This window comes from Microchirus variegatus, assembly GCF_963457635.1.
Source record: "Microchirus variegatus genome assembly, chromosome: 9".
Classification (NCBI taxonomy): Eukaryota; Metazoa; Chordata; class Actinopteri; order Pleuronectiformes; family Soleidae; genus Microchirus; species Microchirus variegatus.
This window is the reverse complement of record NC_139810.1, coordinates 16,900,104-16,919,313: the sequence shown is the minus strand read 5'-3', so window position 1 is coordinate 16,919,313 and position 19,210 is coordinate 16,900,104. Positions and strand designations below refer to the sequence as shown.

The 19,210-nt window shown below is 39.3% G+C and overlaps 1 protein-coding gene across 2 annotated transcripts in view; it reads right to left on the bottom strand.

Annotated features, from left to right (window-relative positions):
- The window catches only part of prkar2aa (protein kinase, cAMP-dependent, regulatory, type II, alpha A), a 36,460-nt gene extending 17,883 nt beyond the window's left edge, over window positions 1–18,577 (bottom strand). Inside the window, exons 1-2 of one of the 2 annotated variants that reach the window (XM_083894498.1) lie at window positions 18,510–18,577; window positions 15,968–16,243 (exon numbers count right to left, since the gene is read on the bottom strand). In XM_083894498.1, the coding sequence (XP_083750624.1) occupies window positions 15,968–16,211 (244 nt within the window). In that variant the 5' untranslated portion in view covers window positions 16,212–16,243; window positions 18,510–18,577. Of the gene's footprint in view, window positions 1–15,967; window positions 16,244–17,273; window positions 17,873–18,509 lie in introns of those variants that run through there. The other variant, XM_083894497.1, reaches the window with a different exon arrangement.
- Window positions 18,578–19,210: the final 633 nt, after the last annotated feature.

Here is a 19,210-nt window from a genome sequence, read left to right as displayed (position 1 = left end):
TATTAAGTGCATCAAAGCCCCATCAATCAAAATCAGATGGGATTAAGGTGCTGAGAGATTTACATCCCTTGAAACAGAAAACTCCCTTGCTATCTCATCTACTCTCCATTCTCTTCCCTCACCTCCAGTGCCCCCCCATTTTCCTTCTCTTCCTCAGCAACAGCCCCCACCATCTGTTCTTCTATCCTCCCACTCTGTCTCTCCATCTTTTTCCTGCTTTCCCTCCAGCCTCTCTCATCGCTGCTTATGCCTCTTCCTCTCTCCCCCTTCTCCTCCTCCTCCTCTCTCAAGGCATGATTGATAACAACAGGGTCAGATGTGGAGCAGAGAGCTTCTCTCACGTGTTGCCTCTCCCACAGTGCTTGCAGCCTCGGAAGTCATTCTCAGCCTCTGCTGGCATGCACCCTCATGCACACGTAACAGTTCAATCCTGCACTTGGACTCGCAGTACAGCTGATCGACCAAAACAAATAATAATAAAAACAATAATAACACAAGCATCCTTCCTCTCCCTCTCTCGCACACACAAAATACAATACATGCACAACTCCAGCTAGAAAGCTGACACAATAAAGCACATCATCAGCTCCAGTATCCTCCTACACACCCACGTATACAAAGAAATCCCTCCAGAATCATGCCTTCAGAATGCACACATGTAGCTCATTATTAGGGAGGAGAAAGGATTCTGTAGCAGAATCATTGTATTATTATATAAATATTATTGTATACATACACAAGTAGCTGAATGTGGAAAGATACAACTTTTAACCCGTTTAAAACAACAGCATTTATACTTTTTTGAATTTTGCATTTCCAGCAAACTGATTACAATGCTGAACCTTTTGCCAAGTAAATACCATTTTCCCCTCATCATAATCTGTTACCTATTATCTTTTTAACATGTGCTTCAATTTTCTTTTACTTTGTTTCTTCACTTCCCAGACCTACACACAGGAACAGACATAAACCTGACTCCTGTGTTTTCCAGAGAAGACATGACTTGTATGTCAGTCAGAGACAATGTGCAATGAAATGCTGATCCAAGCAGCACTAACTCACAGCTCTACAGCTTCAATACAATAAGTCCAATACAGAAATCTCATCAAAGACATGTAATTCACAGTTACATACTGTACGCTGTGTGACGACTGTAGAAGATTCACATGAAAAAAGGGTTAATGTTATGGATTATTTTCTTTAGCAAACGGTAAAGAAAAATAATTCTTATAATCATCGCAGTGGAGAGAGAAGACAGATAATACACCTGGTGACATCTCTTGAATCACCTTGGCAAAATATGTAGTGCAAGGCAGGTATCAAGGCTGCTGACGTACTATGTCTGCTGGTAACCATGCGTCACACCAAACACAAATAATCACAGTCAAACATGTCAATTATTGCCTTAGGCAAATTGGGGCCTTAGAAAGTGAGCTGAGCCCACATTCAAAATGCTGAACAGTCCGAGAGTACTTTGGATAACAGCAATTTTGCAGTGGATTTCACCTTTATGTGTATGGTAGAGTGTATGATTAGTTTTGGCTGTTTCATGCCAGCATCTACTTGTATCATATGACAATCAGCTAAGGAATAAATGACAAGGGTTTTCAGATAATTATCTATACTGTGGTGTCCCCGCCATATAAAACAACAGACCGAAGAGTTATGTAACGACAGACAGACAGACAGACAGACAGACAGACAGACAGACAGACAGACAGACAGACAGACAGACAGTAAATTAATACAAGCTTTTAACATAAGCATCTCGGCAGAATTCATTCAACTGCAAGACCGTGATCCACAACATCAATATATTATTGTATTAAGGTGTTAATATAGGCTATTATCCCATTTTAAGTTCACATTTTCTTAAAAAATAAACAGTCACCCTTTAAAATTGTTGATATTTGTGTTGTAGTTAAAATGTACCTATTCAGGTACTGTTTCAGCACAAGCAGTGTTTTATCAGTGAAACACCTATTGGAAAGAAACAAACGATACCAACCCTATTTAGGACACTGAAGTACAATACGTCTCCCATAATTACACACATCGGTTATGCATAGAAGGCTAACAAGACAAACTGGTAGAGTCAAGTTTTAGAATTGGTTAACATGTTACAAGGTTACAGGGTTATGCCTTCCTGCTGTGTGCTTTCAAATAGAGATTTCTCTTTCACTCAAGGACACACAAGCATACGTGGAGCATAAGACACGAGTGTGATATACAGTACATAGAAGTTAAATTACCAATCTTCCCGTTACAATAAACAGTTTCCCAGCTCTATGATTTATGGTAGTGAGAATGTACAATTTATTACACTGAAGTTGTAAACAGAGCTACAAAGATTTCACAACATCATCAAACTGGGGAGAATATATATCTTAACAAGGATATACTGTAAATAATGTCTGCACTTTACATATACCAAAATACACAAAAGGCATACCCACAAACACACTTTAAGCTGTCTCTGTGACAGATTAATAGCAGGTATCCAACAGCGAATCAAATAACAGCGTGTCTCTCCAATTGATTGTTTCATGTCATACTTTTGACCCCGCCTGTCTTTAATTTTCCTCCATCATGCAGCCTTTCTCTCGCAACAAGTGTGTTGCCTAGTAGTAGTACTAGGACTCCCTTATCTACTCTTTGTTTGTCCCTTTCCTCCCCCTGTACAGTTTTATGTTTGCATTTTATTTGCTATAACCACTGTATATATTTGTTCTCCATTTGAGCAAAACTCATTTTTTCCCTCTCTATCCTCGCCAAAGAATGTGGTCTCTCTAATCAGCCTATGCCTCCCCTCTACCATGTCATCGAGTTTCCTCTCTTCATTATTATTCTCACGCTCTGCACTATTTCAGCCCTTGTTTCCCACCATGTAACTCCCTCGTCACTCTCTTTACCTTTCCCATTATCTAACTTTCTCTATTTGCCTCCCACAAAACTGTCTCTTGTTCTCTCCATTTGCCCAATATCCGTCTCACTCTCATTCCCTGTGTCTCACAGCTCTCCCTCTCTCTTTCCCTCTCTCACTCAACTTTCCACAAGACTTAGGCCCTTAAAAGGATATAGCCCTGTCCTGCTTATAGCTGCATTGCTATTAACCCTTTCCCAGTGTCATCAGGTTTGCTGATGCCAATTAACCCTTTAAGTCAGACGAGCAGCCATCTCTTATATTTATCAATGTGTTTGCTTCAACACTGTTACAAATAGGGGAAGACATTATGACTATTTTAATTATTGATGTTATACATGGTTAAAACAGATTTTGTCAAACAAACACACACAGGTTTTCACAGCTATTTTTTGTGGGAAGAAAATTACATCCATTACATTGGACAGCCTAAACAGAGCATTATCCCTCCCCTTAACCATCAACACCTAACACCAACTACAGCTCAAACCATAGCCCTAAACTTCCTAAGGGGTTTTGAGTCTTCATGAATACCGGTCCTCACAGGGTCAATGTTTATGCCAGAAAAGGTAATGAATACAAGTACACACATACACACTGTACATCACTTTAAGGAGGGTATAAACAATGTAGAAGTAACTCAGCCTGGCTGAAGACATTACTTTGAATTTACTAACTGCATACTACATTTACTATGTTCAAAAAATAAGTTAAGACACTATTAAACAGATAAATAACATAACTTGCCCACTGTTGAATACAAAGCCTATAAAGTCAGCAGTAAGACAAAGAGCACACAGCACTACAATTAACTGTATAGGAGATCTTTGATTTTTATGAGAAGTGAAAAATATTAGGACGATTACAAAAATGGGGCTGGACACATCGGACTGTGGTTGGCCACCAACGTCTGGGTAATAACTGGGAAACACTGCACACACCTTTGGGGGCACTACAAGTGAGTAAGGATGGCTGCGGTAGAATCTAATGTTAAAGATACAGTCGACACTTCTTATCTAAAAAAATACCTGGTGTATTTACTAACACCTGCAGTGTGATGTTAATTACAGCAGCTACACAATTACACACACATGCATATTTAGCAATGGCTTTTTCTGAGTATATTACAGCACAGTGTATCGAATGGTCAGGTGATATGCATTTTTAGGTGTGCCAGTACAGATGCAGATTACTTACTCATCTGGATGGTGATAGATTTTAACTGAAAATGCCATTTTTCAAATCAAAATGTAGCACTGACTTAAACCGACTAACCAAAACATCTGGGTCTAAAGTGTGAGGCTGCCAAATGACCGCCTTAGGATGACACAGTTCATTCATTTTGGCTTCCCACAACACTTAAATACAGCAAAATATGTGACCCAAAGAAGACCTGAGTGGTGGTAAATGTTAAACTGTGGAAAAACATCAATGGCCAGTCTGTGAGCAGGATGGTGGGTCGTACTCTCATCAAATCACTGGGGTGTACAGTAAACACGGCCAATCTGGTCACCAATTACGTGACTATTTACAGTAAAAAAAAAAATGGTTGTTTAGACTGAGGTCATTGAATGCATTACGATTTGACTAAAAGCTTGTGGGCACTACTATTTATGCCATGTAAATGAAGAATGTAGCATTGCAATTCCTTATTTTGAATCTGATAGCAGGGAGAACAGACATTTGACAAAAACATTTGATGTTTCACCAGATACCCAAGTCGAGTGATCAGGTCAGTCCTAGTGTATTCATGCCTGATTTCAAGTAACACAGCTGGTACGTAAGGTAAAAGGAAGGAAGGAAGGTCAATCCAACCTCTCTCTCCAATGACAACTTTATTTTTCTGTGACAGATGGTAAACAGTGCAGCTGCCCTTTAAGAACTTGAAAAAATAAACAAGAGAGTTGCACAAACACATTATCAGAACTGCAATACAAAGACAGAGAGATATGAAAGGCCATGTAAATATCCTGATAAGATACTTGTTTGAGAGGAGGGCTGTGAACTAACAGTGACCTCCAGACTTTCTTTATCAGAGTCATGTTTTGGCAAGGCCACGGCCGATCACTGTCACTATCACCAACAACCAAGGCTGAAGCTGATGGCAAATTCAAGGCTAACAAATGTGGTTACTATAGATGTGCCAATATGATATGAAAGTTCACCAAATTAATATTTTTCTTCTGCAACTTTTCTACCGTCTTCACCACAAGGTAGCCAGTAAAAAAATATTTAGAGCCATGTGGAGAGCCCAATCACAATCCACATGATACACACATGATACACACATGATACAACATTAAATGACAGATGTACAGCCTTGCATTGCCTCCAGTTGGACTTTGTTTTCAGTCATGATTTTCTGTGTGTACATGTTAAGCAGGATGTTCGGTGCAATGAACAACCTAAACCATGTGTATGAATGAATTCTGTGGAAGCAAGCAACCATCTTATGTCCAGGCAAAAAAGAAGCTGCAGATATGGTGCAGCATTTATAAAATACAATCCACTTTCACGTGTGCTCTACTGTTCAGTTCACAAGTCAGAATGATGTCTGAGACATAGTGTGATACAACCACCAGCTACAATGCTGCTCTTTTGTCTGTTCAGCTGTCTACTCCAAGAGCCAATTTGGCAGGAAACCAACCATCATCCCTTTCTAAAAACACATACTGGCTGAAGTCTGGAAACACTGTTGTTCACTCTCCATGATCATAAGCGTACATAAACATTCATTTGTCCTAATAGTCTGAGGTGAGGTCAAACAATATCAACGTATTGAGGTAATACATACATAACTAAGTCACTCGAAATATTAGAGCTCACAGTTATTTTCAAATTAATCTAATCTGTTGATTATTTTCATGATCAATTAGGCATTAAATCAGATAGATTTCTATTTTATAAAAAACTCACTCAGGCTAATGAGGCCGTTATCAAAACATTTGGTTTGGCATCTATTAATTGATGCAGCCCTACATAACATTTCATTAACCCTACAATACTGTATACTATACTTTTGTCTTTACCCAAAAATCCAGAACCTTGTGGTGTTTTGCAAACACTTGAGGCCATGGATGACCTCAGCTGGATTGAGTGATTTGGCTGGTTGTTTGACAGACAGGTGGATATTAGGGCTGTAACGATATGCGTATCGAAATCGAAATCGCGATACTCAGAGCCACGAACCTGTGTCGCGATGTGAGAAGGCAGAATCGCGACACGCCTTTAACAAACTTATTTTTTATTAGGGGTGTCAAATTATCGTTTTAATTGTGATGAATTAATTACAGTCATCATTAATGTGTTGTGTTTTTTTAATCGCGTTAATCTCTTCTTTACTGATGTCCCCGCTACCAGAACAGCGTCAGATGCAGCGACAAAAGCGTCATAAAACCATGTCTAACTTTAACAAACACAGACATGCTAAAAAGCTCATATAAACCTTTCTTATGTTCACCAAACACAGTTAAAACACCGATGGAAACCCGCAGGAGCGGAAAAAACCCGTTCCAGCGCACACAATGAAAATCGGCACCGGAGCGTCAGCGTGATTATGTAAACAGCGGAGAATTCACAGATTTGTATCACTCTACGAACAAGATTCACGGATCCAGCCCCAAAATAAGAGCAAAACAACAACTGACTTTCAAGAAATACAAGCAGAAATGTTGTCTTACCTTTGCTGTTTATCAAAACAAGTTATTTCCACCGGAACAAAACTGCTTCTAATCATCCATGCTTCTAATGAAGAACTACACTTCCCAGCATGCTTTGGGGACAAATCCCAATCTGATTGATCATTACTTTGTATTTCTCAAGAGTATTATTTTGTTACAGAAAAGAGAGAAATCTTTGGTTATTTTTTTATTTATGTTCAAATCTGTTCACAGTGTTCCAAAATATTATTAAATGTTACATTAAGTTGCTATATAATTAAATGTTGTTTAAATAAAATGTTTTTTAAATTAAAAAAAATTGTGGAATGTATCGAATCGTGGGTCAAAAATCGTGATACAAATCGAATCGTGAGTTTGTGTATCGTTACAGCCCTAGTGGATATTAGTGCAGGCTGGGAAAGATTTAAAGATTGAAAGATGCTAATATTTTTTAAGAAAATCCCTAAATGATATGTGCACTCTGTTTGCTGAAGTGACTGAAAGGGCAGACAAACTCAGCAGCTCAAATCAATATTAAGGCAGGTGTTTAATGTAGGTTCTAACCCAATACTTTCTCTCTCCATCAATCTCTTCCTCCTTCCTTAACACTTACCTTCTTTTTCACTTCTCCCTCTTGTTAATTCTTTCTTTCTTATCGTGCCAAAGCCGAGTCTGTTAAACCACAATAATAAACCCTTCTTCCTCTCAGCCATCTTGTCTAATGAGATAGGCCCGTACATCAAGACCAACAAAGGAAGAGCAAGTGAGACCATGGGTTGAGGAAATGACAGCGGAGGTTCAGAAGAAACTGGATAAATGAATGATGAATTATATAAAAAGACTGACAGGCGGATGGGCGAATATACTACGGGGTACTGTATATATTACACACAATTTATTACAGGGGTTTCAAAGAGTAGATGATATTTTAAAATGCCAGAATTGAAGATAAATCACAAGTGAAGATCTTTGACATGTGTTGTAAAGTAGCTACACTGACAGATCTGTGAAACCTCCAAATGAGAGTGAAGTATGGCTTTTTTTCACAGCACACATTTTGGCATGCCATCAAAGGAAAAGTACAGGTCTTACTGATAACATTACGACTCTGTACAATGCAACTAAATGGAACTCAGCCTTCACTACTTCTACCAAGCTGGTTATGCTCTTGGTGCCATTTGTTTGTTTGTCAGTCCAAATGTCTTTCATCAGGACTGCAAAACTAATGAAACAGATGGGAAACTTTGTGGGAGGGTGAGGAACAGGCCAAGGGAGAACCCACTATCCTTTGAAACAGAAGCATTTTCCCCACTTTCTTTAACACTGAGATACTGTGGTGTTTTTTTGTAAGGCAGAGAATATTATACAATTAAGTATATGTAAACACCTCTTGTCGACTGATCTCAAACTTTTACAGCCCTTGTTATGTGGAGACATACGGATTGCTGAAAGACTGTTTCCTACATCCACTAGCGGTTATCTATTCCTCCTCCTCATTCTTTTTTTGCATTTCCTCTCCCTACCTAGCTTTGCTCATATTCCATGCAATGCCACCCCTCCATTCCTTTCTCCAGAGAAAACATTAAAACATGGGCACATTTCTGCTGCTAGTACTGACATTAACACTTTTACAACCAATATTTGAACAATAGTGAAATAGTTACAGAGAACTACTGTATAAGGTCTGTTTTATCCTCATTGTTGAGAGTTGGACACAATTTTAGCCCAACTCTCTCCTCATCAAAACCATAAATATCCCTGTTTTCCCCCCTCCTCCCCGTTCCTCTGAACAGATGGGAATGGGGGTCAATTTGGGGCCAGGAACATTGAGGGTCTCCTTTAATATCCCCCAATTTTGCAATGCTTTGAGGCTAATCATTGACGTTAAACACATTAACGTCAAAGTTGCACAAATGAGATAAGTATAAGTATGTGGAGATAAGGTTTTACCTACACAAATAAAACAAATTAAGAACTACAGACTCACTCACTCAGTCAGAATCATCATGAGCACAAGAGTGTGTGTTTATTGGAGCAAAGAGGCATGTGAACTCCAAACAGGAGCATTAGAGGAAGACTTACAGCCACTGCTAAAGCCCTGCCAAAACCCCTCCATTTCCTCATCTCTGCACTGCCATGAAAGATGGCTAAAAGAGAGAGAATGAGGAAGCACCAAAGTGCAAAACTAGGTTGTACCATAGTCTGTTCTGTTATACTGTAGCCAAGCTACCCATCTCTCATGATTGTCCTCAAGCCTTTTTGTTATTTTTCTGCCCAATTCATTATGTTCTTGTACTTTTTTTTTCTTTTCCTCCACCGTCTCTGTACTCTTACAAAAGACCAGACTGCCTGATGGAGTCATAATAAACAAATGAATATTCTGCTCTGTATCTATTGGTTTCATTAACCACAAAAAAGTCACAGTGGATACACAGACATGTCCCCACAGATAAAAGGTAACTACAAGATGTTCAGACTTTGAATGCACAATTTGCGCTGATTAATGTGCGTTTGTCACTTTGCAGGTAGATACAAAGTAAGCATTTTATTATATATGGTTTTAGATGCGACTCATAACATGCACAGAGATTCTCTGAAATACATGTGACATGGGGTAATGCATTTGGGATCAATACATGATAATTTGAGTTCATGGATAGGACACACAGAGAGGTCTGAGAGCCTGAGACCAATTTCTCAATTGTATCGGCTATTTTGTAGAATTTTAGTTTTATCGAAATTGATCAGGAAGTCCAAACACGTGCGTTGCTTCCTCTGTGCCGAGTCTCAAAAGTGTCATTGTGACTTAAAGTGTGCCTAAGAATTGGTCATTACGTTTCCTCAATTACATTGTTTCATCTGGTATTTAAGCTGCCCAATACGCTTGTCCCTCTAGTAATTACAATGATTTTAATAGGATCACCTGATACATTAAACGAGATTCAAAGACATACAAGAAATACCCAAATCACATTGAGAATCATGCCGAACAGGAAAAGGGTATATTAAAATTAGGACAAAAGGACAAAGAGGGACAAGTAGAACCAGATACACAGAAAGGTTGAGAGATAAGGCTACCAAGAACTTAAGAAAAAGAAACTCAAAAAGATAAGGCAGACAAAGGAGGATGACAGAAGGCTGGTAGGCAGGAGAGTAGACAAACCAGCAGACTGACTTACAGGGGAATGACGTAAAAACAAAAGACAAACACAGAGGATGAACAACGGGGAGAGAAACAGACAGGCCTACTGGTGCTCTGGTAAACAGAGGAAGAAAAAAAGGAAAAGAGGGTCACACACATTTTCTGTTAGTGCTAAATACAAACAGAATAGACGGAGAGACAGATGAGTTGTATAAGCTGTCTGAAGGCTTTTCCATTTAGTACTGTAGGTAAACCAGGCTGTATTAGATTTGTCTGCAGGCTACAGGCACACAGCGAAACGCACTGTCGCCTGCTAATCAGGTCACCTGTTGAACAACACTACACGAAGACCAGCCACAGACACATACCCATACAGACAGACGCATGTATTCAGAATTGTATAATGTAATCAAAATAGTGCGATTGTATAGATTCATTTTGTACACAAAATATATTATTTTTGTTGTAAAAATCAATGATAAAAATATGCATGCAGGGTTTCCCCCAGTGCATTATAAGCTTTACTTGCTCCCCTGCCAGACTCGCCCCCATGTAATCGTGATCCTCGTCATAAATATCATTATTTGTATGTGGGGATAAAACACATAGAGAAAGGATCCAGTCTATGTTGGATACGGAGAGCTCGCTTGGATACGCAGAAGCGCAGGAGCGACGAACGGCGCAGGAGAGGGAGAAGAGAACAACACAGGGACGGTGTGCAGATATAAAAGGGCCGTTTTTCTGCAATAGATGAGGCAGATGAGGGGCCACTACCATTTTTTTTATTTATGGCGAGTTATTTTATTTTTAAATGTGACCATTGCATGGCTTGTTGTAAGATTCAATGGCCAATTACTTAATTAGTATTTAATTTAAGTGAAAAAAAATGTATATTATTTATTTTAATTTCAAGAGTGTGTCTTTTTGTAACACTCTATAGTTGGTGTTTAAGTATTGTTAATAAATGTTTTACAACAACACATAATAGTCATAATTTCAAATTTCTTTGGGAAATTTTTTTCCCAAAAACACAGTGGGCCGCAGGTGGGCTGCCCGAGAGGCCCTACCACGGGGCTGAGCAGGATTTCTGGGGGAAACCCTGTGCATGTACAAATACGCCACCTGTTCTCCACTTGATGATGTGGTGATTTACTTGTGGGGACTTTGGATTAAGATCCCTGCAACATACGTAATACATAGAGCACACCCACAAACACACAAAAGCATGATAATCAATAGAAACATCTCAGCTCTGCTTACTACAGTAATCTTCGGCACATTGGGAGTCAAATGAATGTCCATTTATCAAACAACAAAAAGGAAAATGCCACAAACCAAACCTCCAGAGTGAAGAACTTAACAACGCTAATGTGGATTAGAGTAGAGTACAATAACATCAGAACAGAGAAGAAATAATGATGAAAGCGAAATACAAAAGATGTCTTTGCCCTTTCTACGGATGACATGACAATCATGAGTTCCTCCATATACCAAACATATAGAGCCTTACTATAACCACTACTGTATCAGAGGTAAAGGAAAATTCAGAAACAGGAGGGAAACAGAATATTAGGGGTGAAAGCAGAACAGTAATTAGGAGTGGTTAACATGGCAAGGGAGGAGACAGAAAGAGAATTTCACAGATATTGTGAAAGCATCATTAAGTCGCAGACTTTACAAACAAGCAACAAACACAGTATCTGTTATTGTAGACATTAACTTGTTAGTACAGTGGGCCCTTAAAGATTTGAGAAGATGACACTGACATCTGTCAGTACATGTAACACTTCTACCACGTGAAAACACAACTAGCATAGGAAGTTGTATATCATGATCATTTTCCAAGGACATGGTTGGTTTTGCTTGTATTCATTTAACACTGGACTTGTGTTTAACATCAACAAAAGAATTTTCATCCACAATGAATACTGACCATCTGGATAACCATCTGGTTTAATGGGTTTCCACAACAAAAACACTTAGAAAGCTTTTGTTGATATTTTTACCAAGATCTCTACAGGTGGTTTAAAATGATCAACACAACACACAGAAAGGATTTTGAAAATATAGACTCACTCCTTCACAGAGAAGATAACACTGACATAAATGTCAGAATTTTTGAATGAATAAATGGTAGCTGAAATGTCTTATTCATCTGTCCAAAAAACCAGGACACATGAAGCTGTCATGTGTTCACATGACTGCCATCAAATGTTGTTCAGGCCTTTTCCCTATTTTGAGGCTTCTTTTTTTTTTTATCAATCACTTTTTTAATTTATCTTCAGCTTTAGCCCTGCTGCCTTCCTTCCAATTCATCTCTATTATCATCACTGGGACTCCTCCCTATATCCCTTGATGCATATTTTATTAAAAAAAGCCCCACTCGTTCCAGTAAAACGCATCTATTCATTTTATGTTTCTCTCATAAGGACACTCCACAAACAAGCTCTAAAGGGACAAAAAGACAATTTAGGAAGACCTTTTTATGCCACTTTTTTTAATAAAGCCACATTTCATTTGGATTCCCTGACCAAATCATTCAAAAACAGCAGGTGAACCTGATATTTAGCACTCAGTTACTAGTCTTGGCAGCATAAATGCTTTAGTCTCAATTAACTGGTCAGCAAAACATGAGCTATAAATTAAGAGTTGGTTTTCGGTCTACTTTTTCTTTGGTTGGTTTTCAAACTTTACAAAAGGTATCAGAGTACAACGAGCAGTATATCATTTCCATTTCATTCATTTGTAATATGAAACAGCCAAGGAAACTTTCTATTAATCATACCATTTAAAGTAAGATTATTTCATGTGAAATATATGATGGGGTCCCAAAATATATATATAATTTTGTAGGGTGGTCCTCGGGGGGGAGGGGGGAGAATGTCTGACTTACAGAAGTTTAGCCTCAACACAGAAAGGGTTACTTAAAAATCTTTTGCCTGTCACAACCAGATAAGATGCAGGTACAACAGTTTGTATTGAACACAATGCTTGCTTTTGTTGAGCAGCTTAGCCTTGTGTGGTGATCCGACTGTGGATTTAGGCTGCAAGAGTCAGGGAAACAAGGCATGTAAAGTAGAATACCATATTTTGGAAATACACAAGTAGTTATCTGGTTGGGAGTACGTATCTGGTTAGGAGTTTAGCAGCTACACTCAATACACAGTGACAAATACCGCAAATGGTTGAGCACAAATTAGTGAATCCTCAAAACTAGGTAGCCTGATAACAGAAAACAAATCTGTAAGACATTCATATACTATGGGCACTGATTGTATTTATGTTAGGCAACAGGCGTTTTCCTGAATTAAGAAGTAAATACCCAATGTTTGTCATGTGTCTATTTTCCAGTGAGTCACAACATGACAAAAGCAGTCTATGTTTTAGTGAATCTACTGTATGTTGCAGCCAAATTATTTTTCAAACCTGAAAAAGAATGTATCAAAGTAAAGCCGTAGAGGCCTATTATTGGGACCAGAATAAGGACAACAACCAAAGCATGTCAGTGCAACCAAATACCGATTCAGATTAAATCAAACAGTGGGAAATTTGGCATATCTGGGTGAGAGAGTAACAGAGAGCTCACTTTGCCTTGAACTTTTGAGAACTCCGCCTCAAGGATCTATCACACTGACTTCAGATTTGGTCAGTACAATCTGAAGACCTTCTACTTCAAAGTTATGAAAGGTTTTTTTTTATAAAATATTGAACAGTGTGCCTGAGGCATGGTGAAAAAATATACAGCCTAAAAGCCCATTAAACTTAGTTGAACACCTTACCACTTTAATCCATCAGAAAAATAAGACAATGGTGTTAATGTTCCTTCAAATAGCGGACACAAGCGAACTAAACCGTCCTTCTGATTGGACAATCAACAAAGCATCTGCAAAACAGTATGTGGAAGTATTTTGGTTCTACCACCATGGAATAAAAAGTAAGAAACAACTCTGCAAACTCACTTGTCAATTTAGCTGCAATTTCCAGCCGAGTGGAGCAGCAGTAGAGGCATCACAGATGAGTTATCCTCATGTAATAATAGTTAGTGTAAAAAAAATGTATCGTGTTTGTGTGGGCTGGGATGGGGAATATCCGAAAATCTTCGAATGAATAGCATAAAGTATTTGCCATTAGTGGCCAAATTCACTATGAATGTATAATGTCCTGATCAGCATAGTATAGAACAGATGAAAACACACTGGTTATGTCACAGATGGAAAATATATCCAAGAATATCCATGTCTGTTCTGCAATCCTGTTTAAGTTATTTTAGTATTTTCTGCTTAAGTCTCAACAGCTTTGGAGCTGTCTTTGTGTTCTCATTCCAGTACTCTTTATACCTCTAGGCTACAACAGTAGTCAGCAAGGAGCACATGATGTCTTTGACGACACAGGCCTATGTTCTTCCCATCACAAACAAATGCCTCAGGACAGTCTACATGAGCCTGACTGGATAATCTAATGTCATGGATGTCATGTGTGTGTGACCTACAGCATTCAGGCAAAGGTTACAACAATAACACGTCTTTGTCTTTTTTTGCCACCTCCAATTAAGCATAAAAATACCCAACAAGTGATCACTAAACAAAATGTACAAGGAAGAATTGCTTTATGCTGTAAACGAGCTGGAGTTTGAATGATGTGAAATCATTTATAGCACAACTGCTTGCTTTCACAAGCATGCAGGTAGGTACACGCACTGCCAAAAACATGCACACAGCTCACTCAGCTGAGGTCACAGCTGTTTGATGGGAACCAAATACCACTTGTGAGAGGATAGATTAATATGTCGATTATTTTCATTTTTTTCATTTTTAAAAGAAAAACTCAAACCGATGATATAGCAGCCCAAGGTGAGATTAATATAGGCATATCGGTCACAAAGAATGTGGTTCACCTGAAACCAATTAAGTGTAAAACCAGAACAAATTTAAAAGCACTACTTGATTCCCAAGAAACAAGCCAGATGAATTCCAAAATATACAATGATATCTTAGTATTTGGAAACTAACCAGAGCTAAGTATCTGCGAAGAACAATGACAGGAGGAGACATACATTGAAGTTATAATCGTTACATTACTAAAACGGATTGGATTATGCTTATCAATAAAAGACATTGTGAAACTCTGCCGCAAGCTTGAAAAGATTACGTGCACTGTACATCAACTGAGCATAAAATATAAATCTATGACTTTCAGGTATGTCATTACAATAAAACAACTCATCGAGTGAACCCTATACTTTAAAACCCCATTCACAAGTTAACAGCTCCTGGCACCACCACACTTTAATGTGATATAAAGCTCCAGACGTCACATGACTCAGTTTGTTTTCAGCACCATGATGGCAGAAAAAGTGCCGGTGCTGGTATCAAGCTGGCAGACTTCACTGTGCACTACTCTAAATCTACAGATCAAACAATATATCGCAGAACGTCAGTATTCTGACATCTGCTACTCTGATGAACACAGCAAAAGGTGCTTTGCTTGTTTTGTTTCCAAGAGTTTATGTATTGCAATCAATGCAGTCCAAAAATAAATTATTAAAAAAAGGAAATATGGTACAAAATGTCTAAGAATTGGAAAAACGCAGCTTCCAAACAAAATTACATTGTTTTCATCAACTATTGAAGGATGCTGTTTTCAGTAGCGCTGATCACTGAAGCCACTTCAGTCAAACAGAACTGAAACACTCTGCTGAATGAAACACTGACTGTATGGATTGAAAGGTTATGTTGTGCAGTATAGGAAAAACAGACACAGGTTTCATCATGATTTTTTTTCTTCCAGAGAACATACTGTTAAAGTATGTATGCACAGTCTACCTGATTGGTCAGTAGATATGGTTTCGGGTGTGTTAGTATGAATACAGATTACCTCTGAAATGACCATCTAAACTGTTTTCAAAGGAAACATAGTATGGATGTAGTCTTAGATTAAATGAGTAGACGATAAGTGCTGCCTTAATAAACTCCCTGCTCTATTGGATTTTTAGCACAAATGTGAGTATGCAAATTTGGTCTCTGTCACACACACCAAAATCTGATGATACAATTTCTGACAATATTATAGTGACAAGTTCCAGTACACATTTTCACATTCTTTCATTCCCATGTAACACCCTCGCTATACTAAACACAGACGCATATGAACCGAGTCTCATTCTTTCAAGTATCATGAACAAAGACAGAAAATGTCCAACACAACAGCAGATGTGATGATCATGTCAACCAAACATCTACTTACGTTCAAAGTCAGAATCGTCATCATCTTCGTCATCTTCTCCATTAGACTCTGTTTGCATTGGCTCCCCATCAAACATCACTCCTTTCCCCATCTTCCCACCAGCCCCATCCTGATTTCTGGTGTCCCGCAAACGGGTGAAGTACTGTACTGCAAACTCCACCAGGTCCGACGGCCTTTGTCGAAGCACCTCCACAGTGTAGCCTTGCAGCAGTTCTGTCAACCCCACTGGTATCTCAATACTCATGGCTGTGTTGGCTCAGTGGCAGTGTTTGCAATCTATCAGTTGAAGGAGAGAAAGAACTGCTTTGGTACAGAGTCATTTCTGCGTTATGATACAAGGGCTGTGACGTGAATATGAACTGCCTAGTTGAAACTCTCAAAGTTTGACTCCGACCTTTACTTAGCCAGTACTGCGAGTGTACGGTAGGTGACCTGACTAATGACAGCTGTCAGTACCAACAGAGATGTAACTGTGTCATGAAATGGGGGGAAACATAGGCTACTAAATTCTAGCAATACTGAAGCTTGACTTATATAAGTCCATATGTATCATCTCGATGATATGAGCTATTTTCAAGCTACAAATGTTCAACAAATATGATTTTATATCATTTATATAGTTTTAACTTTATCTGGCGACCCAAAATAAGTGAGTGTCACATCTGCAAGTCCCGATGGATGTATTTACAGTGTAAGCAGGGAAATGAAGTGACTTTTATCAAGGAGTGATGTGACAGTGTTTCTGTGCTTCTACTTTATCTAATGATGAACCAATGAACGCACCGACACCACAACTGCACACAGCAGATATGAGCCAAACAGCTTTCTGTGGGCTGGATAGATAGTACGTTGCATCCATTTGTAGTGTCAATAACATCACCGCTTGGCATCGTCAGAAACTGAGCTGTCAACTTAAGTGGGTGGCCGGTTGAATCTAGCTAGCTAAGCAGCTAATTGGCTAAGAGTCGTGTCGTCTAGCTGCTTTACCGAGCTTGCTGATCTTAGACAGATGACCTGAAAACTCGACATAGCTTACAGATCTGGGTGAAAGTATTCTAATAAATAATCACCAAGGTACGCGTCAAGAGCAATCTCATTTAAGCCGAAACGACAGTGGCTATCTTGCTAGCTTGTGTGCCACCTTCAACGATGCATTACCCGTTAACTTACTGTATGTTGAGTGCGTTCGCATTGGCTGCAGGAGCTAAGCCACGGATAAACGCTGACATGCAACCATAGTTAGCTGAACAGCACCGGTAAGTCGCGTGTTAAGCTAATTTAAGAATTTTAACAGTGTGTCACTTACGTGCGGTTCTGTCTCCCCGGCTAAATTAGCCAGTCCCCTCCTTCTTGGTGTCTTCCTTGTTATCCCTTACTTCGTCGCTTCTTTCTCGCCAGTCTATTTGCCAGTATACCAACCGTATCCCTCCACACAATACATTGGTACAACGTAAATCCAACAAATGTACGTTAGCGTCTGTTAGCAAACGCGCAGACTACTCGTTTTTCCAGTCAACCAGCTGTACGACGATGCTGAATAAGTTGACAAGGGGAGGGAATAAACACTCGACTTCAACGCTGCAGCCTCTCCGACGTCCACGCACTCGGTGAGGGAGGGTGGGACTTGCTGAGGCTGTGGGGAGAGCAGGCTAGCTGACAGGCTAATTAGCTAAGTACTAGATAGCAACTGCCTGTTGTCTTTAAGCAAGTGTCTCGCGACTCCCCCTCTCATCAGAACACAAGTAATCCAGCTGCTGCTAGGTGACAAACGCTGACTCCGGCGTTAACCACGCAGTGGCACACCACTGGGTAGTACAGCCAGAAGTACGGACTGAAAACGCCTATTTTATGTATGTTAGTAACAAGTTAATTACAACTAGAGTAGCCTGTAAAATTATCTTTGAAACACTCTTCCTCCCTTCTGAGGAGACACCCTACACTTGGTTACGCACGAATGAACCACTGGTACTGGCAAGCACATGGAGGCGTGGTCAGTGAGCTGAAAGCGCTTAACATTGATTGATGGAAGCGTTGGCCAATCACAGTAGAAGTTTAGAATACCTCAGCCAATTGGATGTGGTTATGCAAATAAAGACGGGAACGGGGACACAAGCCTTATTAGTGCAGCCAAAGAAGGGCCACACCCACAGAGGTGGCCTTGTCAAGTTTATATTCCCTAAAAAATATGCAAAATTACCAAGAGCCACGCCCACATTTGTACATTCACGTAAACGTGTAACTTAAAACATTTTGTCCCTATTGCCACTAATTATGCATGCAACTGTCACTGTGGTTCTCTGATGCACGTGGAAAAGAGTGTTGAGTGTGATGTGTTTTTTTATTCTTGCACACTAGATCTTCAATATCTTTTAAGTTATGTTCTTAACCAATACAAAGAATATGTGTTTAATTCAATTTGTTTAATTTGAGAATGAGTATAACCACGTCTGAGGCCCTGTTGCAGTATCCCGAGGGCTGTCAAAGCTGGAACACAGATTCAATGACTTGAATCTATTAAATGAGTCCAAAAATGAGTATTTACCTCGTTTGTTTTTAACCCACAGTTCATCTGTCATCTGTCCGCTCCTTCTGTCCACACCTTCAAAGCTATTTGCAAGTCTGTTAAGGTAAAGACAGGACACTATGATGTTGTCCTTTGTAGTACTTTTTTTTGTTGCACATGCTGCATCAGTGCATTACAACATGTGTTTCTACTTAACAGTCTAAGGTCAGGAAACAAACAAACAAACAGCTGAAGTGTAACACACTCACTGAGGGTGGATGTAGAGGTTTGCTAAGCACTATCACAGCCCGTGGAGCATCTCTCTTTCATTTCCATTCTCGCGCTGTCACAGAGGTAAAGCCGTTGCCATGGTCACAGCGAGCCCAGATTAAATTCCTCCAACCGATTTCTGATTGGCTGCAGGTCGAGGTCTGTAAATCCAACCAAACACAGGAAAACAGACCATGTGGCTCCCTCTGCTGGAAGAAGACACTTCAGGAAAAAAAAAAAAAGTGCAATAAAAAAATTGATTTCTTGTCACAGATTCAAGTCTAAACTTAATATGAACACAACCTGCTAAAAATAAACTGCATAAATAGTTGTGATACATTAGAATCTCACATGTCAGAGGATGGTGGATTAAACTGGTGTAGTCAAGCTTCTCCCTGGTCATGAATAATCACTGCTGTATGTTAATCAAAAATAAGCCTTGTGTCAGGATAACCCCCACGGGAACACGT